The 27,314-nt window shown below is 34.4% G+C and overlaps 3 protein-coding genes across 4 annotated transcripts; all 3 read left to right on the forward strand.

The window, feature by feature from the left end:
* The first annotated feature begins 11,340 nt into the window (after positions 1-11,340).
* Positions 11,341-13,338, forward strand: LOC116141837 (p21-activated protein kinase-interacting protein 1-like). Its single transcript, XM_031427308.1, has 3 exons — positions 11,341-12,039; positions 12,408-12,607; positions 13,131-13,338. The coding sequence occupies exons 1-3, from the start codon at positions 11,374-11,376 to the stop codon at positions 13,336-13,338; spliced, it is 1,074 nt and encodes a 357-aa protein (XP_031283168.1). The 5' UTR covers positions 11,341-11,373.
* A 33-nt stretch (positions 13,339-13,371) lies between these two features.
* Positions 13,372-16,271, forward strand: LOC116141838. The gene is made up of 5 exons (XM_031427309.1): positions 13,372-13,744; positions 13,986-14,280; positions 14,374-14,500; positions 14,764-15,310; positions 16,057-16,271. Exons 1-5 carry the CDS (start codon positions 13,372-13,374, stop codon positions 16,269-16,271), a joined length of 1,557 nt encoding a protein of 518 aa, XP_031283169.1.
* Positions 16,272-23,810: 7,539 nt separating this feature from the next.
* LOC116141882 (transcription factor bHLH111-like) lies at positions 23,811-26,956 on the forward strand. Of its 2 annotated transcripts, none has more exons than XM_031427356.1 (7): positions 23,811-24,220; positions 24,847-25,603; positions 25,729-25,857; positions 25,982-26,047; positions 26,160-26,225; positions 26,648-26,686; positions 26,785-26,956. In XM_031427356.1, exons 1-7 carry the CDS (start codon positions 23,913-23,915, stop codon positions 26,947-26,949), a joined length of 1,530 nt encoding a protein of 509 aa, XP_031283216.1. In that variant the 5' UTR covers positions 23,811-23,912; the 3' UTR covers positions 26,950-26,956. The 2 variants fall into 2 exon arrangements, with proteins under 2 accessions (XP_031283216.1, XP_031283217.1); XM_031427357.1 differs by having other exon boundaries at positions 25,729-25,848.
* Positions 26,957-27,314: the final 358 nt, after the last annotated feature.

Below are 27,314 nucleotides of genomic sequence, written 5' to 3' on the forward strand. Positions count from 1 at the left end.
ATTTATCACATAAATGGTTACTAATGATCAAGTGATGGTTGACATTCCATCACAGATGGATGAGATACATGAAATTGAAAATGAGCTTGTGACATCTCCTGAGGAACATAATGGTATGATTGGACAATATTATCTTATAAACTTATTTTTATATTATATTATATATAAATACTCATAATAAGTATAACAAAATGTTCTGGAATCAAATAGTAATGGATACAAGGACTACATTACCAAATCAATCATCTCATGAAGAAATCATTGAGATCATGACATCTCCTCCTCAAGATGAAGCTGGTATGTTTTGATATTATGTAATGGATTGCTTATTATTTTATTCTATAATTTCAAAGTTACATTTTTTTAATGTCCTTTCATTTTTAAATCTTTAAAGTTTTCCATAATCAAATTAACCAAACAGATTTTATTACGAAGTGTAATTTTTTTTTATCTTAAGTGAAGTACAGTAAGTGTATTTACTTTATCTAGAGTAATAATAGTCCGTAACAATATATTCTTTCAATTCCAACAAGGATTATTTGTTCATCAATATATTTTTAAATGAATTTCCCTTTTGGCCCCTCCAGACTATTTTGTTTAAATTCGGCCCCAACAGATTTTCAATATTTTATTTAGTTTACATCACATCGAGCTTACAAAATATTCTTGTTATTAGAAAGTGACAAATATAAAATATTTTGAATTCTAGGGACAAATCGTTTAATTGTTACTTATTTTTTATTTCACCACTTTAAATATTTAATCAATTGACATGAAAGATAGATGAAATTTTCCTTTCTCAATTCTTATGCTTTCTTTCTTTGTTTCTATCCTGTATCAATTTGACAATGCATTTTTAGTAAAGTTTAGTTATAGTCACTGAATTTTAAATTTATAAATTATAAAAAAAAAAAAAATTGAAAACAATCTGGCAAAATAAAACAAAAAAGGGTTTGAATTATATAATTAAAAAAAAAAGTAAAATTCTAAGAAAATTAAGAAAAAAACACTGAAAAAATAAATATAAGTAGAAAAAGGGTTTCAATAATTGTTTATGATAGCAACATCTTGGGAAATATTATATTTAATAATAATTTAGAAATATGTTTTGTTAAAGAAAAAAATGAAAAAGAATTTTTAACAAATTACTGTATTTGAGTACAAAAAATTGTAAACACAAGATGAGAATAAATTTTGGCATAATATAAAATCATTTCGAAAGTCACGGGGGGTCAATAGCCCGCCTGATCACTTGTTAGCCCGCCCGTAACAATCAACCCCCTCAAGATTAAAGTCATGGGTCCGCCACTTTTAAAGATGAAATGATCGGATTGGATATCCTTTCACTATTTTAAACTTCTATAACAATCACTCTGGTTTTCTACCAGAAAAAAAAAAAAAAAAAAAAAAAAATTGTGCTTATATAGCATTACATAATCATATAAGATTTACACAAAGTTTTTACTATTGAAATAGTAAGTACTACAATAGCTGCAACAAAAAATGGATAATCTGAGATAGTTGAAGTCCTTGAGGATGGCGCATTTGTTCTTCATGAAGACAATCCTAGAAAGTTTTGATCTTATCTTGTAAATTACCTATTATTTTATTTTATAATTTCAAAAGATGCACTGTTTTGAATATCCTTTCATTTTTACTTCTTTAAATTTCTTACATCTGAAGAAATAGTTGAGCTCGAGGCATCTCCTCCGCATGAAGACCCAGCAGCTGGTATGTTTTGATGTTATCTTGTGAATAAAGATGTATTCTTTTGAGTATGAGTATCATTTCATTTTATGTCTTGAACATATAAAGTTAATCTTCATATACTGATTTATTTTCTTATATAAACAAAAAAAATTCAAATGTTAGCAATGGGAGTAGAGAATATAAATTTAAATTAAGTAGAAATAGGTTGACTCTTTGTATAGATAGTTCATATATTTAATATGTTTACTCTATCAATTAATGTCATAACCAGTTTGAATGAATTATTATTTAAATACTAAATTTGTTCTTGTTTCACCTTTACAGATAATCCAACCAGAATTGACGAATTGTATAAGGCTGCATGTGAAATATTGTATGAAGCTGCAAGAAGTAATGACTGGAAGAAAGCCTACGAGGAGGTTTTTAAGAAAGATCCAGTGAAAAATTCAGAATATTTAACTGCTAGGGTGACAGATAACGGTGACACTGCTCTCCATGTTGCAGTTGCAACAAAGTCCTTTGCGTTTGGTGAAAAATTAATAAAACATATGAAGGGAGAAGATTTGGAAGCTAAAAATACCGATGGTAACACTGCTTTTTTTCTTATTGTTGCATCTGACAATGTGAGACTAGTCAAGCAGATGTGGGAAAAGAATAAAAAATTACCAAGTATCCGTGGAGCTAATGAGATGTTACCCATTAACATGGCAGCTCAGTCTGGCCATGAAAAGGTGGTCAAGTTCCTTTGTGAAAACTTCCTTTCTATGTCCCAGAAGGATAAGTACTTAAATGAAGAGGATCATTTAAAACTGATTCACAGTTTGATAAGAATCGACAAATATGGTAAGCATGCATTATTGCTAATATTTGGGCTAGTTAAGAATATATCTTAATTCTAATTGACTTTTACCTCGTAGGATATAAACTAAAAGATAGGGTTAGGGAAACCTCCTAAATTTCTCTCTCTCTCTCTCTCTTTACATTGATATAAACCCCTAGTTTTCATTTCAGTATAGAAGTAAAAGAAGCAATAAATTGTATATATATAACATATTTTATTATTATTTTATCAGTTTAATTAATTGACTCTTCTTTGAATTTAATTTACTTTAGGGTTGAATTAAGCTATCCCTCGTGATTTTGATTGTTGTGTTATCAGATTTTGCACGGAAATTGCTGAAGGAGAAACTAAAATTGGCCTTCGATCATGGGGAATCCAGTAAGGAGACTGTATTGCATATCTTGTCTCGACAATCTGATTTTTCCAATAAAAAAGGTTAGTCTCTCTACTTTTTAAGAGCTTGTTTGGTCGAGCTTATGAAAATTAGATAATCTGAGCTTATAAACATTTGAAATTTAAACAGTTACGTGTTTGGTTAAAGTATTTGTAAGTGATTGATAAGTACTTGACTCATTTGATAAAATATGACTTATAAGTATATTTTACTGTTAAAAAGACTAAAAAAGGGTATTACATTATTTTTATCAAACAATAAATTATATTAACTCAATTTTTTGCTATAATATTATATATTTTGATCATATTACAATATAATTTAATTTTAGAATTAAATAAACAAATACTTTATAGACAAATATCTTATTAAAATTTTATATGAATAATTTTTAGATTCTTTATATAAAATAAACTAATGAATAAATATAATGAATTATAATTATATTCAAAACGATAAAATTTCAATCAAAATATTAAATAAGGATAATGTAGTATGTTTTCCCTTGGGTTTTACATTCCATTTTGACACCATGACCTTACAAACCTACTAATCTCTTATTTTATTTTGTTAAAATTTAATTAGATTGTACATATGTTTTCCCTCAAGTAATTCTTCAATGTCGATTGCTTCTTTTCTCCTAGGGTTGAGTTGCACTTAATTTCTTAATTTATTTTTACATTCTTAATCAATTAAAAATCATTTTATACATAATCAGTCACTTAATATTCTCTTATTTCTATCCCTTTTCACTTTGATTGTTTTTAATTAATCTTTATTAAATATGTCTTTCTTCAAATTCAAAGATCTCTAAAGCCTCATTTTCTTTGAACTAATTAAAGCTGGCTCAACAAACTCGCAGGTTCAGGCAGCTTCAAGGAACGCTATGAAAAACACAAATTAGTCAAATGGCTTTGGAAACGAATTTTTGATTTACGTTTGGATGATGCTGAGACTTCAAATATTATTGACCGCCTTGGGCCAATAATATTTGATGCTGTCGAACAACAAAACACCGATTTTCTATACATTCTTATTTCTAAATTTCCTGATTTGATATTGAGAGTTAATGAAAACAATCATAGCATATTTCACGTTGCTGTTTTGAATCGTCAAAAGGAAATCTGGGAACTTATTCATGACATAAAACCCGAATTGAAGAAATCAATACTTGAGAAAGAAGATGCTGAAGAAAACAATATCTTGCATTTGGCTGGAAAGATGCCACCACAAAAATGGCTTGATGATGTATTACGGCAAGAACGGCTTAATAATGCATTAGGAATAGCTCTCCAATGGCAGCAAGAGTTGTTTTGGTTTAAGGTAAATGTTTACATCAATCTTCTGTACATGAGTAGAAAACAAATTTTTTTTTTTTTCATTAATAAGATTTCTCGTATCAATAAATGTAGGAAGTGAAGGAGATTGTGGATCCAAAGCATGCTGAAGCAAAAAATATGATGGGAGAAACTCCTAGTGATATACATAAAAAGAAGATAATAGAATTAAAAAATAAGGGTGAGACGGGGTTGAAGGAAATTGCTAATTCATGTATGATTGTGGCAACAATTATTGCCACAGTGGCTTTTGCTGCAGCTTTTACGGTGCCAGGTGGCACCAAAGATGACACGGGGACTCCTCACTTCATTCAGAAAGTTCCCTTCATAATTTTTGTGATATCAGATGCAATAGCGCTGGCATCATCCTCTTGGTCCATACTAACGATCTTAACCATTTACACTACACCATATACAGATGAAGATTTTGTTGTGTTGCCTAGGAATGTGGTTTTTGGACTATCAACACTATTCCTATCAATAGCGGCAGTAATGGTGGTGTTTTGTGCAACTATTTTCATTGTCTTCAAACATGGAAATATTTGGGTTCCTACTCTTGCTAGCATCATTGCTTCTTTGCCTGTCATATCATTCACCAAGCAACATCTGCAACTCTTTTATGGTGTAGCCCGTTTGACCTCTGAAAACAGTTTTCTTTCAAAGCCTATTGAGAAACGGCAGGACTCAGCACGCTGGAACTTTCTTGAGGAATGTTTGCATTTGTTCCGTTATTATTTTCGTGAATGCTGCTCTATGTTCATTTATTATTGTAGAGAATGCCGTAACAAGTTGTTATCTTCTTGTAGAGATATGTGCTCAAAAGATATGTGATTGGAACAATTTTCATTTAATAATAGTTTATATTTGTCAAATTATGCTTGTTTTAATGGGTAAGATCGATCCTATATCCTTGCCACATATAACTTCTTTAAATACAGGGAGTGTTATCATAAAAGTGTGGGAAGAATATTCTAGAATGGATTTGGGAGAAAAACAGAGAAAACAGAATGAAATTGAAGAAAAGAGAATTGAGATATTTTCATTAACTGTCTAACTGAATTGTAAAACAATACGCGACTTTCCTTTTTTATAGCCGTAGATACAAAACACTGCATTTCTACATAGCTTTGATTTCTAACATTTTAACCCAGACTAATTAATTTTAGTTCTGACTACTCTTCAATTTTACATTTTAACCCAGACTGCTCCTAAACTTATGTCTTGACAAAGTGTAATACATATAATATAAAATATAAATTGGGAAAATTTAACTTGGCAACACTTTGTTTTCACTACTTACAAGAACAAAATTTTGACTCATTTTGGTCAAAAACTACGTTATAGTATTACCTTTTTCAATATAACGTAATACTCAACAAAAGTAGGCGTATTGAAGCTTCATTTTACACAAACGTGAGCTCAGTTTGTATCAAACTTCCACAAATATGTAAACCAATTAGTTATTTATGGATATATTTGACAATTCTGAAGAGATCTATTAGGAGTTTAAGTCTTGACTTTTGAGTGCTGCATGCCAAAGTTCAGTAATTAATATATATGTCTTACTCATTTTTTAGTTTTTTGCTTGAGCACTGACTTTCAATACTCTTTGTAAGTGTTTTTGTCATCTTATAATTTTGTTTTTAGTCTTGCACAATCTTTAGCTTTATTTGCCAGTGCGGCCACTCTCTCTAAATGTGACCACCTTAATCAGATTGAGCACTTCAGAGTCTCTGTGGTCACAATGCATCTAGCAGATATTTTTCTCATAAGCACAACACACACCCATTTTGTTTTTGGACAATTATATTCCTTGATGATATTCTGTTATGGTACTTTTCCACTTGTCCACCTTTTATTCGTTGTGTAAGAAAAGGTGTTTTGCTTTTATTTGTGGTCCCAAGTTTCTTTTACAAAAAGAAAAACACAAAAGTTGATATTTAACTTTTTTGTCCCCCAACCCTTGATGCATTGAACTCTATATATTCATACTTTTTTGGCATTTTTTTTAAGAGATCTGAATACCACTATTTTCCTCTCTGAATATTCTTTGAGGTCTTCGTTTAGGTTAAGGTTTCTTACTATGCCTTGGAAGGCTTCAATTTACCTTCTATTCTTGTTCTTGTGTGATGACTTTGGAACTTGATTCCATGTTGATGAGTGCCTGTGTGTAAGCTGTTGTCCTGAAGATTGGTCTTTGTTGTTGAAACTTGAGAGGAGCTCAATTTCAACATGGTGATGTTGTGCTCATGAAGCTTGCTTTGAGGACTTGAAGTTCAACCAAAGAAGATAAAGTTGTTGGGTAGAAAACAGAGAGTGTTTTACAACTTTGGTTATATATCTTGCTTTGTATTTGAACTCATAATATTTCATAGTGAATTTGCTTCCCTTGGACTTAGTCCTATGGATGTAGGCATGATGCCGAACCCTATAAAAATGAGTGTGTTCTTTACTTGCTTTGATGCATGTTTTGTTTATGTCTCTCACAACTCATATGCACCAAAATGAACAAGCAACCCATTCCCATAAGTTTTAATCACTTGGTAACCTCCTTAAAATTTATAATTGGTATCTGAGCTGGTTCTGAAAAGTTATTTCAGTTTATCCTTGTTTGTTTATCAAGTCTTAAGTCTATTTTGTGTCTGTTTGCATTGTTGTTTATTTCTTGTCTTTTGGAGCAGATCTGCTCATTTCAAACTGTGTGACCACATCGCCATGAGTTTCTTTAGTAAAGGTGGGTCTCCTCACAAACCATTGTTGTTGGAGGGAACTAGCTTTTCCTTCTAGAGACCTAGGATGAATGTCTTCTCAAAATCTATTAATGAAAGGGCTTGGAACACTTGTTGTTGGTTAGAAAGAACCGCAAGTTGTTAGTGAAACTGGTGGTAGTAAAGGAAAACCCCTAGATCAATGGACCAAGGCTGAGTTGGAAGAGTCAAAATTCAACTCAAAGGCTCTTCATGCCCTCTTTAATGCTGTTAGTATTGGCCAAATGAAAAATATTGCCCACTATGAAAAGACTAAAGATGCATGGGACAGACTCCAAGTTAAGAATGAAGGAAATAACACGGTTAAAAAGACTAGACTTAGGAGATTGATCACTGATTATGAAAATCTCTTTATGCATGATGATGAATCTATCACTGATATTCATGACCAGTTGTGTGACATCACAAATGAATGTTTTGCCTAGGGTAAGATTTATACTGATGCTGAACTTGTCAAGAAAGTGTTGTGTTCCTTACCTATGAAGTTCATGTTCAAGGCAACCTCTATTGAAGAATGCCGAAATTTGGATGAGATGCAGTTGGACAAACTCATTGGGTCACAAAGAGTCCAAAATTTTTGATAGGAAAACACCTCATATTTTGTTTTCGGAAGAGCATGAGAAACTTTCACAAGAGGGGGAAAAGTGGATGAAACACACATTATCTTCATGTATGCTTGTTGCAACGCTTATTGCCATTGTGATGTTTGCTACAGCCTTCGCCGTCCCTGGTGGCAATAACAATCTTACAGGCAGATCTCTTTTTCTAGACCAAGTACCATTTCTGGTTTTTACAGCATCAGATGCATTGGTGATATTCTGCTCTGCCACTGCAATATTAATGTTCATGTCAATTCTCACTTCGTGTTATGTAGAAGAATTTCCTGCGTTCATTACCAAATAGATTGATAATAGGGCTTGCAGCCCTCTTTAGCTTTATTGCCACCATAATGGCAGCATTTGGAGCCACTCATTTCATTGTTCTCAGTGATGACTTTTTGTCAATAGCTATTCCAAATGCTTCAGTGGCTTGTGTTCATGTCACCTTGTTTGCCCTATTTCAGTTCCCTCTTCTTTCCGATACAATTAGTCATTTATATAGGTCTGGCATTTTCTCTCATCCTAGCCATCACTTCTTTTACTAGCTTAATCTAGATAATGTTTCGTGAAGTTCACAGTATAGTGGATTCCATATTGTAACTAGTTCTAACAAAGTATATTATATAAGTTTACATGTTTTGCATTTTACAATTGAATTATCTTTTATATATGCTATCAAAATGAAGAATGAAGTCATTTGTAGAATAATCAGGTTCTTAAAGGTTCCACAATGGATGTAATTAAATTTATTATCATAGGTATATTTTCTACCATGATTTTCTTTTATGCAAAAATTGCAGCAGTGATTTACAATATTGTCTAAATTGGGGCTTTATTGTACCTTTCAGTATCCAATAGAAATCTAGTAAATGTAAGCACGAGTTAACGACTTTTTTCCACCCAAATAATGGCTTAATTACATTTCTCACCCAAGTACTTTTAAAGTATCACTTTTCCACCCAAAAAAATATATTTTTCAATTTGCTGGCAAACAGAGAGCAAACTCGGTCCATTCTTTTGAGGGTATTAAAGAAGGGAGACCGGTGAGTCTTTTGGTGGTCGTTATTGGTCGGAATTTGACTTGGGAGAGGCACTGCAGAATAAGGTTGGGAACATAGCTCTGTATTTTGCTGCTACATCTAGAATCAAAAGAATTGCACAAGTGATGGTTAATAAGAACAAAAAGTTTCCATCAATCCTAGGTAGTGAGAGAGCAACACCATTGTGTATTGCTGCTTTGTTAGGCCACAAAGAAATGGTCTGGTATCTTTATTCTGTTACCAAGGACACTGATCTAAAAGATGAAAATCGAATCAAACTTCTTGTTGTTGTCATCAATACTGCCCTTTATGGTAACTTACCCTTTTCCTTCTCGGTCTGTTTCTCTAGTTTTGTAAAATTTGTTTCACTCTTTGATCTAAAGATAATGTTGCAACCTTTATCTCTTTGAACAAACTTTAATGAGAATCTCATGTTAATTTGCCAGATGTGGCATTACACTTAATTCATCATCATCCTGAATTAGCTATAGCTCGAGATGGAAATGGAGAGACAGCTCTTCATGTATCGGCAAGAAAACCTTTGGAATTTGTAAGTGGGAGTTAGCTTGGAATTTGGCAGAGGTGCATTTACTCATGTTAGTAACTCCATTATTGGCCATTCTCATGGTTTTAACATTTTTTTCTTATAGTAGCAAATAGATTGTTCTTTACATGATTATTAATTATACACTAGACTATCTAAATTTTGAGAAAAAAACATCTCCAAGTGATGGTTCTTTGTCGTGTCAGTGCCAGGTATAAGAGCAGTCCTTAACAGAAAGCTAACACATCTCTAAGCTCTTGAATTGGTGAAACGACTTTGGAAACTGGTGTTGTTTCTAGATGACTCAAAAATTGGAGAACTACTTAAGAAACCTTCTCATTTGTTGTTTACTGTTGTGGAAGTAGGGAATGTTGAGTTCATAATTATGCTGATTAGAATGTGTCCTGACCTTATTTGGAAGGTTGATGATCATAGTCAAAGCATATTTCATATTGCGGTGGTTCATCGACAAAAAAATATTTTTACTCTCATACATGCCATCGGTGCTCGTAAAGATCTGATAGCAGCTTATAAAGATGAAAACAACAATAACATGTTGCATCTGGCTGGAAAGCTAGCACCTCCTAGTCGACTCAAAATAGATTTTTGAGCAGCTTTGCAACTTCGACGAGAGTTGCATTGGTTTAAGGTTAATTGATGTTCAAATACTAGGCTTACACTTTATTGATATTGATTCTTTTCTACTGACTTTATTAATGTTATTACCATTAGCTTCCAGGTTTGAATCTTTGTATAATTTCCTTTGAATCACAGGAAGTTGAAAAGGTTGTCCAACCATCTTATAGAGAGTCCAAAAATTTAGATAGGAAAACACCTTATATTTTGTTTTCGGAGGAACATGAGAAACTTCTACAAGAGGGGGAAAAGTGGATGAAAGACACAACATCTTCATGTATGCTTGTTGCGACGCTTATTGCCACTGTGATGTTTGCTGCAGCCTTCACCGTGCCTGGTGGTAATAACAATCTTACAGGCAGACCTCCTTTCTACATCAAGTACCATTTCTGGTTTTTGCGGTGTCAAATGCATTGGCACTATTCTGCTCTGCCACTACAATATTAACGTTCTTGTCGATTCTCACTTCGCGTTATGCAGAAGAAGATTTCCTAAATTAAATACCAAACAGATTGATAATAGGGCTCGGAACCCTCCTTATCTATATTGCCACCATGATGGCAACATTTGAAGCCACCCTTTTCATTGTTCTTGGTGATGACTTTTCGTCAATAGCTATTCCATTTGCTTCATTAGCTTGTGTTCCTGTCACCTTGTTTGCCCTACTTTAGTTTCCTCTTTTTTCTGATACAGTTAGTCATTTATATAAGTCAAGCATTTTCTCTCGTCCTAGCCATCACTTCTTTTACTAGCTTAATCCAGATAATGTTTTGTGAAGTTTACAGTATAGTGGATTCCATATTGTAACTACTTCTACAAAGTATATAGTATAAGTTTCCATGTTCTGCATTTTGCGATTGGATTATCTTTCTATATATGCTGTCAAAATTATGTAGTAGTCTATTCAAACTCTCTTTCCAGGCTCAAAGGAATTATTCAGTTGAAATTCATACTGTACCATTCTCTTTGGCCAATAGTTCTCTATTTTAATAGAATAAAGAAAGAAAGAATAAATGATGATAATAAGGAATTCTAAAATGTTTTATTCATCGTGTTAACTCTTGACATCAGAAAGAACAGTCTGAGAAGTGTAAATGCCAAATTTGACGAAGTTTCCCTTTCCGACCATGTATTGCTTATATTGTTTGGTTTAGCAACACAGAAATGCAAAATGCTAATTTAATTAACTGAATTGTGATCACAATTTTTTCTTGTCTATACTTTACAATCTATATGATTTTGTAATTCTAATGTTAATATATGATATTCAATGTAAATAATTATGTGAAAAATATACATTAAAATTCTAAGAAAAAATATATTGAAGATTACAGTGGGCTGCTGTCTTGATTCCACTAACTAATTTTGAAATTAATCTGGACCGTTGATTTGATCCTACGGTTCAATTTACCTTCCCCAACCTTGATCATCTTCCTTAAACCCTAACAAAACCTTATACTTCAATTTTTTCACACAGAAGAGGAGAAGAGAAGAAACAATAAACATGAGTTTAATTGCAGGTTCTTACGAAAAATTCATCTGGGGTTATAAGCTTAAACCGTTAAAAAACTCTTCTTCCTCTTCAACACTAGCACTAACCCTAACGCAGCTTTTTTCCTACCCATCCCACCTCGCCCCCATCACTACAGTCGCCGTCGCCGGGACCGCGGGGGCCTCCGGATCCAGTGACGACACCATCCACCTTTACGACCTCTCCTCCTCCGCCTCTCTCGGCGCCCTGCACCTCCAAGACTCTTCCTCCGTTACCTCTCTCGCCTTTTACACTCCGCCCAATCTTTCTGTACCTCGTAACCTCTTCGCCGCGTCTGCCGATGGGTTCGTTTCGATTTTTGACGCCGACCCTTTTGTTCTTTTGAAGTCTGTTAAGGCCCACAAGAAGGGAGTCAATGACTTGGCCATTCATCCTTCTGGGAAGCTCGCGTTGAGTGTGGGGAGAGACGAGTGCTTGGCTATGGTTAATTTGGTGAGAGGGAGGAGGAGTTTTTACCATAAATTGGGGAAAGAAGCGAGCTTGATTAAATTTGACTTCAGTGGGGCTAAGTTTTTTATGGTTACAGAGGAGAAAATTGGGGTTCATCAAGCTGAAGATGCAAAGTTGCTGTGTGAATTGGAGGGAAATAAAAGGATTCTTTGTGCAGCTCCTGGAGAGGTTAGTTTCATCCTTTGGTGCATATGTTTTGTTGTTATCAATTGACTAATAATTGTTTTGATTGATTGATTGAAGTTGTTATTTTACCCCTGAAGCAAATGCATATTAGATTTATGCGTCATTTGGGTTGTTGGAATCGAAGAATAGGAAGTTCTATGTTTTGAAATAGATTTAGAAGTTCACTGGTTGAGTCTAAACTGATAAAGTTTAAGGTGGGAACTCTGTGGTGAAACAGTATTGCATTTGGCCTAAAATTAAACAACTCTCTGTTTATAATGTGTTTTGGCATCTTGAAACAGATAATTTTTTCAATTTTGTGCATGTTAATTTTTTCTTTTAGTTCTTGAATTTTATTTCTATTTTAACAGAATGGAGTTCTACTTACTGGTGGTGAGGACCGTAGTATCACAGCCTGGGACACAAACAGTGGGAAGGTATCATATTGCATTGGAGATGCTCATTCTGCCCGTGTGAAAGGTGTTGTGGTGCTTTCTAAGAATGATGGTGGTGGTGATGCTGATGATCCATATCTAGTGGCATCTGCATCCTCAGATGGGGTTATACGNTCTACCATTCTAAGGACATATATCAATACATATTGCAATAATAATGATTTACGCGATATAGAATAAAATGCCTTTTATTGATTAATGAACATTATTACAAAGAGTCAATTCTACAATAATTGATTGGCTCTAGGGCATCTACTCTAACATGGACTTCATTGGTTCGATTCTACTCTTGGGTCGGTAGCGAAATCCGTTCAGAGACAAGTTGGAGGAGCCTCCAAACACATGTCGTAAATTATTTTTGTTTTCCGTTGCCATGACTTGATCGTTTCCTACACAATTATGATTTACATGATATAGAAGAATATGATTGTTATTGATAAATAAACATTATTATAAAGAGTCAATTCTACCATAATTGATTTGTTCTAGGGAACTTATTCTAACAGACATCTGCTGTCCTATCACTATGAGTTTTTTTAGTGAAGGTGGGTCTACTCATAGACCACCATTGTTAGAGGGAACTAGCTTTTCCTTCTAGAGACCTACAATAAAAGCCTTCTTAAAATCTATTGATGAAAGGATTTGGAATGCTTGTGTTGTTGGTTGGAAAGAATCGCAAGTTGTTGGTGAAGCTGGCAGTAGTAAAGGAAAACCCTTAGATCAATGGACCAAGGCTGAGTTGGAAGAGTCAAATTTCAACTCAAAAGATCTTCATGCCTTCTTTAATGCTGTTAGTATTAGCCAAATGAAAAATATTGCCAACTATGAAATGGCTAAAGATGCATGAGACAGATTACAAGTTAAGAATGAAGGAACATACATGTTTAAAAAGACTAGACTTAAGAGATTGACCACTGATTATGAAAATCTTATTATGCATGATGATGAATCTATCACTGATTTTTATGGTCTGTTGTGTGATATCACGAATGAATGTTTTGCCTTGGGTAAGATTTATACTGATGCTGAACTTGTCAGGAAGGTACTGTGTTCCCTACTTATGAAGTTCATGTCCAAAGCAACCTCTATTGAAGAGTGTCGAAATTTGGATGAGATGCAGCTGGACGAACTCATTGGGTCCTTACAAACATTCAAACTCAATCTTAAACGGTGGGAGAAGAAACCAGGAAAGGGATTAGCACTGAAGCATGAGGTAATATCTGAACCTTCTAGTTGTGTTGCTTCTAGTGATGGTGAGGAAGATGAGTGTGCACTACTCACAAAAAAAAAAAAAAAAAAAAAAATTTGCTAAATTCTTGAACAAGAACATGAGAAAACAAAATTTGAGCAAAAAGAGTAAGTAACCCTTTGTGAAAAAGTCTTCTGACTAGTTTGGTCAAGGTGCCTCTTTGAAATGATTTTCGAGAGATAATGAAAGGAAAAACAAAGGCATCAAGTGCTATGAGTATGAAAGGTATGGCCACATTCAATCAGAGTGTGCGAACACTCTAAAGAAAAAGGGAAAAGCCATGGCTGCCACACTAAGTGAAAGTGATGACAGTGAGAGTGGAGGTGATGACATAAATGAGGATGACCACTTTTTGGCTTTTACGAATAACCAAGAGGACAGTAGGAGTGTGTCCTCGGATGACTCAAACTATGTCTATAAAAATCAGCCAGAGGCTTATGACAAGATGCATGAGTCATGGTTGAAAGCCATCAAAAAGATCAAATCACTTGAATATGAAAATTGCCCCTTAACGGAAGATAAGAAAATGTTGACTGATAAGTTAAAAGTCTTGTTTATTGATTTATCCAACAAGGAAATTTTATTAAATCAAGCTTTAAATGAACTAACTGAGGCCAAGGCCATTGTTGAAAGATTGAATGCAGGTTCATATAAACTTGATGAAGTTCTCGGCCAAGGAAAGTCTTTTGGTGACAAAACTAGTTTGAGATTTTCCCCGGGTGCGAGCACTTCCGAACCTGGTGTGACCACCTTCATCAAGGTGAGCACCTCAAAACTGGTTGTGACCATCGCAGTCAACACAAATTCAGATCCAAAAGTTTTTGCTGCTCCTCCTGATCCTCCCTTGAAGTAAAAAGGTTTACTTCTGTTTGTCATTTCTGTCAAAAGAAATGTCATATTAGACCTAATTGTTTTAAACTCTTTTCATACTTGAAAAGATGCATTAGAAATCATGGTTTTTCCTCTAAAAAATCACCACATCAAAACATTTTTTTCAAAAACAGAAAAATGTGGAAATTGTAGTCTAGTACCAATTGTTTAGTTGCTCATACATCATTGCTTGCATTTCAAAATGACCAATGGTACTTTGACAATGGGTGTTCAAGGCACATGAAAAGTAACAAAAGTTTGTTGACTAATCTTGAATTTGCAGAGGCTGGTCATGTGACCTATGGTGATGGAAAAAGAGGTAAAATCCTTGGCAAAGGGTCTCTAGCCATTCCTGTTCTGAATGATGTTTTCTATGTTGAAGGTCTTAAAGCTAATCTTATAAGCATCACTCAAATCTGTGATAAGGGTTGTGTTGTAAAATTTTCAAAAAATTTGTGTCAAGTTTTAAATGATGATGGTACTTCAATGCTTGAAGGGAAGAGATCAAATGATAATTGCTACTTATTGACTAAAAAAATTTCTTGTTTAAGTTCGAAGTCAGATTGTGTTGATATTTGGCACAAGAAGCTTGGACACATGAATTACAAAGACCTTGTGAAACTTTCCAAGAAAGATGTTGTGAAAGGTTTACCTAAACTTGTGTTTCAAAAAGGTAAAGTTTGTGGCCTGTGCCAACAAGGTAAGCAAACAAAGTCTCCTCACAAATCTTTGTCTTGGTTGAGTACCTCAAGTGTTTTAAAACTTCTTCACATGGACTTGGTGGGTCTTATGCAAACTAAAAGTTTGGGAGGTAAGAGATATGTTTTTGTGTGCGTTGATGACTTTTCTAGATTTTCTTGGGTTGATTTTTTAAGGGAAAAGTTTGATGCATTTGAAGCCTTTCAAAACTTGATCAAAAGACTTCAAGTTGAACAAAATTGTGGAGTGAAGAAAGTTGTAAGGATAAGAAGTGATCATGGAGAGAGTTTGAGAACTCTGATTTTTCAAATTTTTGTGATTAGTAGGGTATATGGCACAAGTTTTCTGCCCCAAAAAAACCCCAACATAATGGAGTTGTTGAGAGGAAGAATATAGTCCTTCAAGATATGGCAAGAGTCATGTTAAATGCCAAGAAATTACCAATGAGACTATGGGTTGAAGCAATCAACACTACATGCCACATTGCCAACAGAGTTTTTCTAAGGAAAGATACCTCACAAACTCCATATGATTTGTGGAAGGGTAAGAAGCTTTATTTGTCCTATTTTCTTGTCTTTGGTTGCAAGTGTCATGTGTTGAATGATAGAGATCTCCTAGGGAAATTTGATTCTAATAGTGATGAAGGTGTTTTTCTCATATATTCCACAAATAGTAAAGCATATAGGATTTTTAATATGAGAACTCAACTCATTATTGAATCATTTAATGTTGTTTTCTCTTATTTAGAAGATTTCTCACAGTTTTCTCATGAAGATGATATTGATGACTTAATGTCTCCTACTGAGGTGACCACCACCCAAGAGAATGTACCCACTCCGAGTTCATCTAAAGATGTGACCACTTTGAAATCTGATATGAACACCTCTACAGCCCAACAAGGATCTCTTTCGGAGAGACAAGGACTTGAATTGATTGTTGATTTGTTTGAAGAAATCACTTAACAAAAGACTCCCAAAACTAGAAAACCACCCTCTTGCATAAAAAAGGCTCATCCACCTTCCACGGTGATTGCAAATCTAGAAGATGTAATGGTCATTAGACGAAAAAGGTTGAGTGAAATTAATAACCTGTGCTATGTTTCCCTTTCAGAACCTAAGAATGCTAAATAAGCTCTTAAAGACGATTACTAGATTGTTGCCATGCATAAGGAGTTGGAACAGTTTGAGAGAAACGACATGTGGAACTTGGTTCCTCGGCCTAAAGGGATCAATGTTATTAGAACAAAGTGGATTTTTAAAAATAAATCGTATGAGTTTGGGAACATTGTGCGAAACAAAGCAAGGCTTGTTGCACAAGGGTATACCCAAGTTGAAGGAGTTGATTTCGATGAGATTTTTGCACCAGTGGCTAGGCTTGAATCCATAAGATTGATGTTGGGAGTTGCCTACTTTATGAAGCTGAAACTTTACCAAATGGATGTGAAGAGTGCATTCTTGAACGACATGCTCATAAAAGAAGTCTATGTTGAGCAATCAGTAGGATTCTAGGATCCTTACAAGCCAAACCATGTTTTCAAACTAAAGAAAGCACTCTATGGATTGAAGCAAGCACCGAAAGCTTGGTATTATAGGCTAACCTCCTTTATTCTTGATCACAACTTCTCAAGAGGTAATGCCGACAAAACCTTGTTCATAAAGCATGAAAGTGGTGAGTTTTTGTGTGCTCAAATTTATGTAGATGATATAGTCTTTGGTTCTACTTCTCATACTCAATTGAAAAAATTTATTGCATTGATGAAAGATGAATTTGAGATGAGCATGGTTGGAGAGATAAACATGTTCCTTGGCCTTCAAATCAAACAAATTGATTGTGGCATGTTTGTCTCTTAGTGCAAGTATGCCAAAAACATGCTCAAGAGATTCAATCTCGAAATTGCCAAGCATGCTAACACTCTAATGAGCTCTACCCTTAAACTCTCCAAGGATGAAAAGGGTAAAAAGGTTGATAACAAGTTGTTTAGAAGCAAGATAGGAAGTTTGTTATACTTGGCAGCAAGTAGGCCTGATTTGTGCTTTAGTGTAGGTGTGTATGCTAGGTTTCAATCTAATCCAACTGTGCTTTATCTCCAAGCTGTGAAAAGAATTATGAAATATGTTGTTGGAACATTTGATTTTGGACATTTGATTAAAGGTATAATTGCTCGTGTGTGAAAATGACTATGATTGAGAACATTCTTTTGCATCCCCAAACAAGTTGGTGATTTTACCTTATGTCACTTTGATCTTCAATACTTGCCTCTGTAAAACATTGTTTAATGAAATTGATCTCATGGTAATTTTTTTTTTGTGTCTCTTGGCTACTGCCTTATGTCTGATGTCACCACCTTGAGAGTTCATGTGCTCACATGTCTACTGTCTTGAATTTTTTAATTCTCTCCTAAGTGTCTCTTCTGCAGATGTGTTATATCATTAATCCACTGTGTGCACCTTGTTCTGTCATGTTACCACATGTGTATTTTTTTTTTAAAATGTTTGTTGTGCACACATTTTATTTTGATATGACCACCTTGTGTTCAATCAAAAAAATTTCCATGTTTTTCTAGGGTTTCGAATTTTTCTTTTTAGGCCGCCTCTTTTTTCTTTAGTGCCATCAAACCTAGAACTGCGTTTTTCAAATTTTTCTCTTCTCAAAATTCTCTGCAAAACTAACCTTTTTGTTTGACTCAATGGAGCATCAACAAGGGTTTGTTAATGACATTAGGAAGATTACTGAATCAAAGAATAGAACGAGATCAGGGTAGTCCTTACAAGCCTAGGAAGGTGCGCACTCATATACAACAAGTGAAGGCACCCCTTTAGCTTCAAAATCTGTGTCAAACTCGCAAAACTCAAGATCTACATTGCCTAATGGTCAACCTCTCATCAAGAAACTGAAGCGCTCAAAAGGCTCTCCAGCCAAATCCAAAGGAAAGAAGAAGAAACAAGCCGAAATCGCCAAAGGAAAAATGAAGGTGAAAGTTCCACCTTAATCTGAGGTACTTGGTAAACATCGAATCTTTTACTCTCTTTTTGCTGAGCCTAGGTTTAAGGAAATTGTTGTTTTTAGGCCTATTGTGTGTGAGTCTCATGTAGAACTCTCTAAGTTCCCTGAAATTGCCAAAAATGTGGTTGAAAGAAAATGGAAAGCCTCTGTTGTTAAACTTGTGTCACCATGTCAAGAGTTTGTGCAAGAATTCTATGCACATTTCAGGAAAGATTTGGACCAAGTGTGTTTTCGCAAAAACCAAGTTTGGGTAAAGGGTATTTGGATAGAGTTTACCCCTGATGTCATTATGACTATTTTGAATCTCCCTGTGGTAAAGAATGAGGATGACTTATCTATCCCTAAAGAGAAGCGTAAGTTCATGGCCAGTGATCTTAGTGGTGGTGTTGTGATTGAATGGCTTGACAATGGTTTCCTCCCTATCAATGTGCTCACTCCTAATTACAAGGCTCTTTTCAAAATTGTCATCTCTAACTGGTCACCTTCTAGGCATAATTCGTCAATTAGGCTTGATAAAGCCCAACTTTTGTATTAAATTATGCAAGGAAAGAAAATCGATCTTGCCTCTGATATGTATAAGTTGATCAAAATTATGTTAGTGTATGCCCTAGAAACCATTCGTGTTGTCGGTTTCGGAGCATTTTGTCTTGTATCAATATAACATAAATAATAGAAGAAAGAGTTCTTCAATTCATATATATAAATTGCTTCCTTTATTCAGTCATGCATTTAAAATAAAGTATGTACATGAATTGTCCAGATGATTCTTTTAATCGGTGAATGAATTTATCAAAAGGTTCCCTACAAAAGCAATATAATTTAGGCAACTATATTGCATAGTAGGCATACTGGATGCTTTCGAAGGATATCATGAGTTGATATAAGTACGAATGATGATGATAGTCATGTCACTAGGGCATTAGTATGGATTAGCGGTTGGTGTACTGTTTTTCGAACGTGACCGAATAACGACAAATCACTTGGAAAAGCATGTAGTCAATGATTTATTGTTTGGTTATATCAATGCATGATGTACTCTTTTGACCAAAGACATTGTGGTCGGATCTGATACGGATGCGTATGGTTCATACAGTGTATAAGTACGAGACTAGTCATGTTTCGTATGATAAAGCCTATTTGGTCATGCGTTGATTATATGCGGAAATGAACGATGGTCAAGAAGGGATTCATTGACTCGAAAATATAGGATCAGAAGTACAGCTAACTCCATCCGGATTCGAGTTCCTGGGCGAACGTCGATAAATGTCGAATATCAGAATCTCTGGCCAGAGTCTATTATTAGTCATACGAAAGCAAGTTTGTGATGATAAGTTCTGGACATATTGATCGACGATTCGGTAGAAGATCGAGTTTAGGATTTTGACGTTCCATGAATCCATGCTCGATCAAGATATATCAATGGAGGGACTTTACCTGCATGATACGTTTGATCTGAAATGGGTTTGATGAAGTATTTCTTTATTGTGGTTTAGGGACTATGGCACATTGCTAGATGTTTACCATAGTCGTTAGGCCTCTGGACAGGTTTCTGGATTCATCCAGAACCGGCTCATAGCTAATCCACGGTGGATCTACATGGTCACACCAATAGCCTTGAGAAGTTAAAGAAGGACAAGAGAGAGAAATGATTATCCGAAGAGGGCTAGCACCTTCCGAGGGTAATGACAGGATTTCTATGGTAATAGTTACATAGAAAATTATTTGTGACATTTTAACAGTTAAAATGGTCAAGCAATAATTAATTGTATTTAATTATTATATCTTAAAGCGTTAAGATAAATGAAATAAACTAAAATAACCTTTTTAATAGTTAAAGGGCAAAAGGGTAAACTTATGGGTTGTTAATGTAAACTAGTTTAGTTTACATGGGCCCTTGAATAATATTGATTATTCAAAGGGCAAATTAATAAATGCTTGGGCTCCTTTTAGAATAAGATTTTATTGGGGCATGCAAGTGAAAAACAACTAATTACAAAATGGCCCATGTATATATAAATGCAAATGGTTGCATTTTAGGTTATGGATTCATTTTGTTCACTCAAAAGAAAAACAAGCTTTCTCTCTTAGGTTTGGCCACTCTCTCAAGGTGGTGTTAAAGTGTGGAGGATTCATACTTTTGAATCTTGGCTTCATCAAACCTAAGCACTAGGAGAAGATATAATGTTTTTATGCTTTATTTGCATTTTTGAATCCTATCAATCCAACTCTTTATATGCATGTCTTGTTTACATGCTTCCAATCAATATTTTCTGCCACCTCTTCATGGTTCTTTCAAATTGCTGCTGAGTCAGAAGGAAAATCCTTTGTGTTGCCTTTCCCTTCTCTGATCTCAAGGTTTGTTGATTTTTATGGGCCATTAAAACAGTCTAATGACCATTTCCTTAAGGTTAGAACCATATCCACCAAGACTCATGTCTTCTGCCTTATCTTCTATACCTGTTGTAGACGTTCCATCATCCTCTCAAGCACCTCCCGCAAAATCCAGCTCTTGGCAGTCCAAGATTTATGAGCTGTTGTAGGATCTTGACAAGAAAGTGGATGTGTATCATACCACTTTACTTGGTCGTGTTGATTCCCTGGAAGCTACACTAAAGGAAACCAGGGCTGGGTTTTTGAGAAAAGGTCCTTCGAGTGGTTCCAAAGATGTTCCTAATGCCTCTGTTCCTATTGGGAATGTTGTTGTTCAATCTGAGCCTCAGATTGATCTAAATGATGATCTAGTTGCTACAAATGTTGTTTTTGAAAATATTGATCCTGTCATCCCTAAAGATATTCCAAAATTTGATAAAGAAGATGTTGTGGTTGAACCTATTTTTGGAGTTGCTGTTGATGCTAATGCAAAAGAAACTGACACTTCCTTGAATGTTCCATAAATTGATCCTCCAAATAGTGAGTAAGAATCTACAGAAGTGGTTCCTCCAGCTAGGACGTAGACTGAAGAAGATGCTCCCACGGTGGACACCTCTGTTCCAGTTGTCACTATTTCTCCTCCTATGTCCACCTCTGCAGTTGATCCTCATAAAGCTCCTGCTCCTGTCAAGAATTGTGGTAAATCTATTGCCAAGAAACTCCCTACCAAAAGATCTACTAGGCACAGAGATTGATCACTTATGATCAAAGAGGGGAAGTGTCCTGCTAAAGATTGAAGAAATAATTTTTTTTTTTTTTTTTTTTTGTTTGCTACTTTTCATTGTGATCACTATTGCTTCTATGTGATCACAATTTAGGACTTTTTGTTGTTATTATTATTATTATTATTATTATTTTTGCAGGACCTTACTTTATAGAACCTTTTTATGGATTTTTTGAACTGATGAACCTTTTGATGTTTGGTTGGTTGTGTGCTTGTGCAGTTTATTCCTCTTTATGTTTTATTGCTAATTTCTCCTATGTTGTCCTGTGTTGTGCAGATTGTTTTCTTGATTGACATGTTGTTTAAACTGCCTCATGTGGATAACTCTTGGTAACCCTTTCTTGACTGATGGTTTTGTTTTTAGGGGGAGTTTTATTGTTGAGGGAAAGTTGTTATGTTTATGATTTTTCTTTAATTGTCTCCTTGATCTTTTCTCATCATATAAGATAGTTTTTTGTTTGTCTAAAAATCGTGCTTTGATCATAAGTGACAAAGGGGGAGATTGTAAGTGTTTTGTCATCTTATGATCATGTTTTGTGTCTTGCACAATCTTTAGGTTTAATTGCCAGTGTGGCCACTCTTTGTAAATGTAACCACCCTCATTAGTGTGGGCACTTCAGAGTCTGTCTGGTCAAAATACATCTTGCAGATATTTTTCTCTCATATGCACAACACGCACCTGTTTTGTTTTGGGACAATTATATTCTTTGATGATATTTTGTTATGATACTTTTCCACTTGTCCTCCTTTTATTCATTGCGTAAGAAAAGGTGTTTTACTTTTGTTTGTGGTCCCAAGTTTCTTTTGCAAAAAAAAAAAAAAAAAAAAAAAAAAAAAACACAAAAGTTAACATTTAACTTTTTTGTCTCGTAACCCTTGACGCCTTGAACTCTATATATTCATACTTTTCTGGCGTCTTCTTAAATAAATCTATATACTACTGTTTTCCTCTCTGAATATTCTTTGAGGTTTTTGTTTTAGTTAAGGTTTCTTATTATGCTTTGGTAGGCTTGAAATTACGTTCTATTCTTGCACTTGTGTGACGACCTTAGAACTTGATTTCATGTTGATGGGTGCCTATGTGTAAGTTGTTGTCTCGAGGATTGGTCTTCGTTGTTGAAACTTGAGAGAAGCTCAATTTCAACGTGGTGAAGATGTGCTGATGAAGTTTGTTGTGACGACTTAAAGTTCAACCAAAGGAGATAGAGTTGTCGTGTAGAAAATAGGGAGTGTTTTGCAACTTTGGTTATCTTGCTTTGTATTTGAACTCATAAGTATTTCATAGTAAATTTGCTTCTTCTGGACTTGGTCCTATGGATGTAGAAATGTTGCCGAACCATGTTAAAAAGAGTGTGTTCTTTACTTGCTTTGATGTATGTTTTTGTTTATGTCTTTGTCAACTCATTTGCACTAAAATGAACAAACAACCCATTACGCATAAGTTTTAATCACTTGGTAAACTCCTTAAAACTTGCACATAGGATATAAATTTATCAACTCGAAAAATTCCTTTGTATAGATGAACTGACTTATAATTATACAATCCATGTGAATGTTTACATTTAGATATTACACCACATTACGACACGTGATCACTATCATAAATTCAGAGCAAGATCTCTTCACTTTTTCATTCAACTTTTCAGTTTGTCTTAGTAATAATCCAGAGTTTCATTTGTGTTTATTTAAATGCTTGGAAACGAATAATCTGCTTTCCATCATAAAAAATTATCGACAGGAGGTCGCCATGATATTAAGAAACTAAAGAAAAAAAAATATGAAACCAACAATTAACCAGTCCCATATCACAGAAGTGCACAATTAATAATGTCCAGACAAATGTCATGACTTCTCTTGGTTCAATTCTTTGAGAAATATTTATATTTTAAAAAAATGGGTTGGGAAGAAAAAAAAAAAAATAGAGAAACAAGTTTGGCTGCTATCCGTTGCTACCTTCCTACCTTTGTAATAATTTTAGGAAGACAAATCAAACTTCCATATATTTTCTTTTACTACTCATTAGTACTTGTAATAGCTAGAAAGGGAAGAGCCCAATTCGAATTTGTATTATAATTTCATTGCAATTTGCAAATGTTTTCTTTTTAAAACATTAACTACCCCTAAATATTCTAAGTAGTGGCAGAGTCAGGCCCCTGTCATACTCACAACATTATATATAAACCCTAAAAATATTTGTCCACCTACAATTTCATGGTCACCAAAGCAAAACTCTTGGTGGGACAGTCAGGATTATAATAATTGCCCACGAGCCAAAGTGGAAAACTTCAGGCTGCATATTTAATTGTCCCCCTATAATTCATATAACCTACAAACGTACGTCACCACCAACGGATGAATGGATTTATGAATTATCCTCCTTAAATTCCCCATCTCCCCACCAAAGCCTAAAAGAAAGTGAGAGAGGAAGGCTAATACTGATCATCAAATGGCTAAAGAATGCACTGAGAGCTCTGTTACAACCTCCCCTTCGCCACCGAATTGGTGGGATCTTCATCATGCAACTTCTCTTTCTTCATGGAATAATACCGGCAGCACCCCCTGGCACCAACAAAATATTAATTCAAACTCCTCTTGTGAGGAGGAAGTTTCCATCTCCACCTCCTTTACTTATGCCTCCAATCAGTCTGGACTTACTGTGGACTCCTCTCACAGACTTGTTCATGAACCTGCGTCTTCCACTGAGTTGATTGGAGAACATACTCCCGATAATCATCTCTGGAGTCATGTATTATCGTAAGTTTAATGTTGAAAAGTATATATAGTGTTAGCCCTTTGCTCTTTTTTCGTTTTATAGTTTTTGTTCTTGCTTTATGTATATATGTTTCAATTATATTGAGTAGAAAGATGAGTCTTTCTTTTGGCAAAGGGAAAAGAAGAGAAATTATATTATCATGGGTAGGTATACAAAGAGAGGAAGGTTCAATAGTTAGGTTTGTCCCTTATCACTTATATTTCTTAGTTTTTATCTAAGATGTGAACTTCTTTTCTATTCTTATCCTTATAAGTTTATCAATTACTCTGTGGATGGTGTCCGGTTCTTAAACTTAAGACATTTCAGTTTACATCCCGTCTAGTTACAATTCGGAGGGAAACATAAGAGTAATACTACTCAAATCAAATTCCAAATTTCTCATCATGATGTATTGACATTGATATATATTATTTACCACCTCAACTCTCACTTACACATCAAAACCACATAATTATTCATTTTTTAAATGGTATGTTGATTGGCTCTCGTAAAACAACTCATCAACTAGTTCATATTTTTCTTTTCTTTTCTTTTCTTTTCTTTTGTAAATGATTGAAGAATTCTTTTCGAGTTTGGAAAATTTAATATTTTGGGTTTAATTTTGCAGAAGTGTTGGAAGCAATGGAGATTTGCACAACAGTCAAGATGTGGGAGCGAACTTACTTGATGCACTGTCGTCAAAGAGTATATCAATTGGGATATTCGAACCTGCCTATGATTACTTGAAGAAAATGGACACCAATTGGGAATTCACAAACTCCTCATCCTTCAACGACTTTGACAAACATTTAAATGGTGGCTTTAGTGAAAGCTCCACTGAAAATGAAAGGTTAAATAAGTTGTCCAACTTGGTGAGCCACTGGTCTATTGCTCCACCAGACCCAGAAATCAATCGCCACTTCGATCCGCAAACATGCAATATATCTTTGAGTTCATCAATGGATCATCAATATAATTCACAGCCTAATTTTTGTCATATGAAACCAAGGTTATTCGCTGATTCTACCCCAAGTGGGACGACAAGAAATTCAGGAATTTTATCATATTATGGTCACCATGATTTGAAGGTGGAAAATGAACATCAAGATTGTGACACACCCACATCTTTTATCGGAAAGTCTTTTAATACAGGTGGCCTTGGAAATAATCATGTTGGCCTCAACAGTACTAATTCAATGGTGGAAGGTGACAACAAATACTACTATGGAATGTCTCATTCTCAGTACTGTACAAACGCCAGAAATTTTGCCGATGCTATAACTCTCAGTAGTCGATTAACCAAGCCATTAATTGATATCCATGTTCCAAAACCCTATTTTAAATCCTTGAATCTATCCGATTGTAAGAAGCGAACTTCTTCTCCGGTACGTTATATTTACTTATTTGTTTTACAATTCTCTTAAATTATTATCCTTTTTTCTAATTATTCTATTGTTTGCGTATGATTCAAGCCCAACATTTATTAATTACTATTCAAATTTACAAGCAGACAACAATGAACGGAAGGGAACGGGGAACTAATGAATGGAAGAAGAAAAGGTCTGAACAAAATTCAGAGGCAGTTTTAAAAAAACCCAAGACTGAGAGTTCTGCATCTTCCTCTTTAAAGGTAAATAAGGTAAAATCATAATAATTGTGTACTTATTAATAAAAAGAAATATTTATGTAATATATAGAAAGAAAGAATAGGGTCATTTTTGTTACTGGATAGAAACTTCGTTAGACTAATTTAATCGGTGCAGGCACCAAAAGTCAAGCTTGGGGACAGGATCACGGCCCTTCAGCAAATAGTGTCACCTTTTGGAAAGGTTAATACAAAGACCACTGAGACTACTTTCTTCTTTATCAACTTTGGGTTTTTCTTTAAATTTTTTTAATATCCTAACTTTTGTTTATTAAATTGATGTGGCTAATTTTCAGACTGACACGGCCTCTGTGCTATACGAAGCCATTATTTATATAAAGTCTTTACAAGAGCAAGTGCAGGTAATACCACTATTCAATTATATGTCTTCTTAAAACATATAGAACAATTAATCTGTACAACCTGCACCACTGCACTATCAATAGAATATATATATATATATATATATATATATATATCTTTGTCATCTTCGATCTTGTTATGGATGTTGCTATTGGTATTCCTGTTCATGGCGCGTATTACCCAAGTAAATGTCAATGATTAGAAGAACATTAATGAATTCTTAATCATTTTTCGTTCAATGAACTAAATGATTAAATATATATTGCAATAATGGTACTTAGCATAATTCTATAATTAAGAAAATAGCTATATAAATCGTTGGCTGTAGCTAACTTGCTATTGGAATTAGATGAATATATAAATGAAGCAATCTCCTTTTAGCATTGTTTTCTAACAGCCATCGCTTTTTACCTTTTCGCAGCTGTTGAGTAATCCCTACATGAAGTCTAATTTACACAAGGTGAGCAAGGTTTTTGACTATTTCTTATTGCATTTCCAGGCCAATATAGAAAAACAAAATTGATATATTGGTATTAATTGTTTTGTGGGTTATTTCAGGATCCATGGGGAGGTTTAGATCGAAAAGAAAAGGGAGATGTGAAGATTGATCTAAGGAGCAGGGGTCTTTGCTTAGTTCCAGTTTCATGTACTCCAAAAGTTTATCATGAGAACACGGGATCAGATTACTGGACACCCGCATATAGAGGATGCTTGTATAGATGAAGGAATGAAGCCTGTCTTTGCTTTTATTTGAATATTTATAACAAAACATTATTATGTTATAATTGAGTAGCAAACAACAAACATTATTACTCTACCATACGAGCTGCTCTCTATCCCTTGTTATTCATATTAGTGTGTTGTCCAACAATAACTAGTGGATATATTTAAAAATACAGCTTTTGTTGATTTTAATAGTTCATTTTACAGTATTATCTCGTTATTCCACTTTCTAATACACTTTTTCATGCACAGGAAATGATCCTTATTTTAGAAGTTATATACTGTCGCTTTGATTAAAACACATGTGACTAGTTAGCCCCAACACTCTCTTAATATGAGAAGAGTAAGAATGAAGTCCTTCAAGA

Source organism: Pistacia vera, unplaced genomic scaffold, assembly GCF_008641045.1.
Source record: "Pistacia vera cultivar Batoury unplaced genomic scaffold, PisVer_v2 Contig400, whole genome shotgun sequence".
NCBI classification, from domain to species: Eukaryota; Viridiplantae; Streptophyta; class Magnoliopsida; order Sapindales; family Anacardiaceae; genus Pistacia; species Pistacia vera.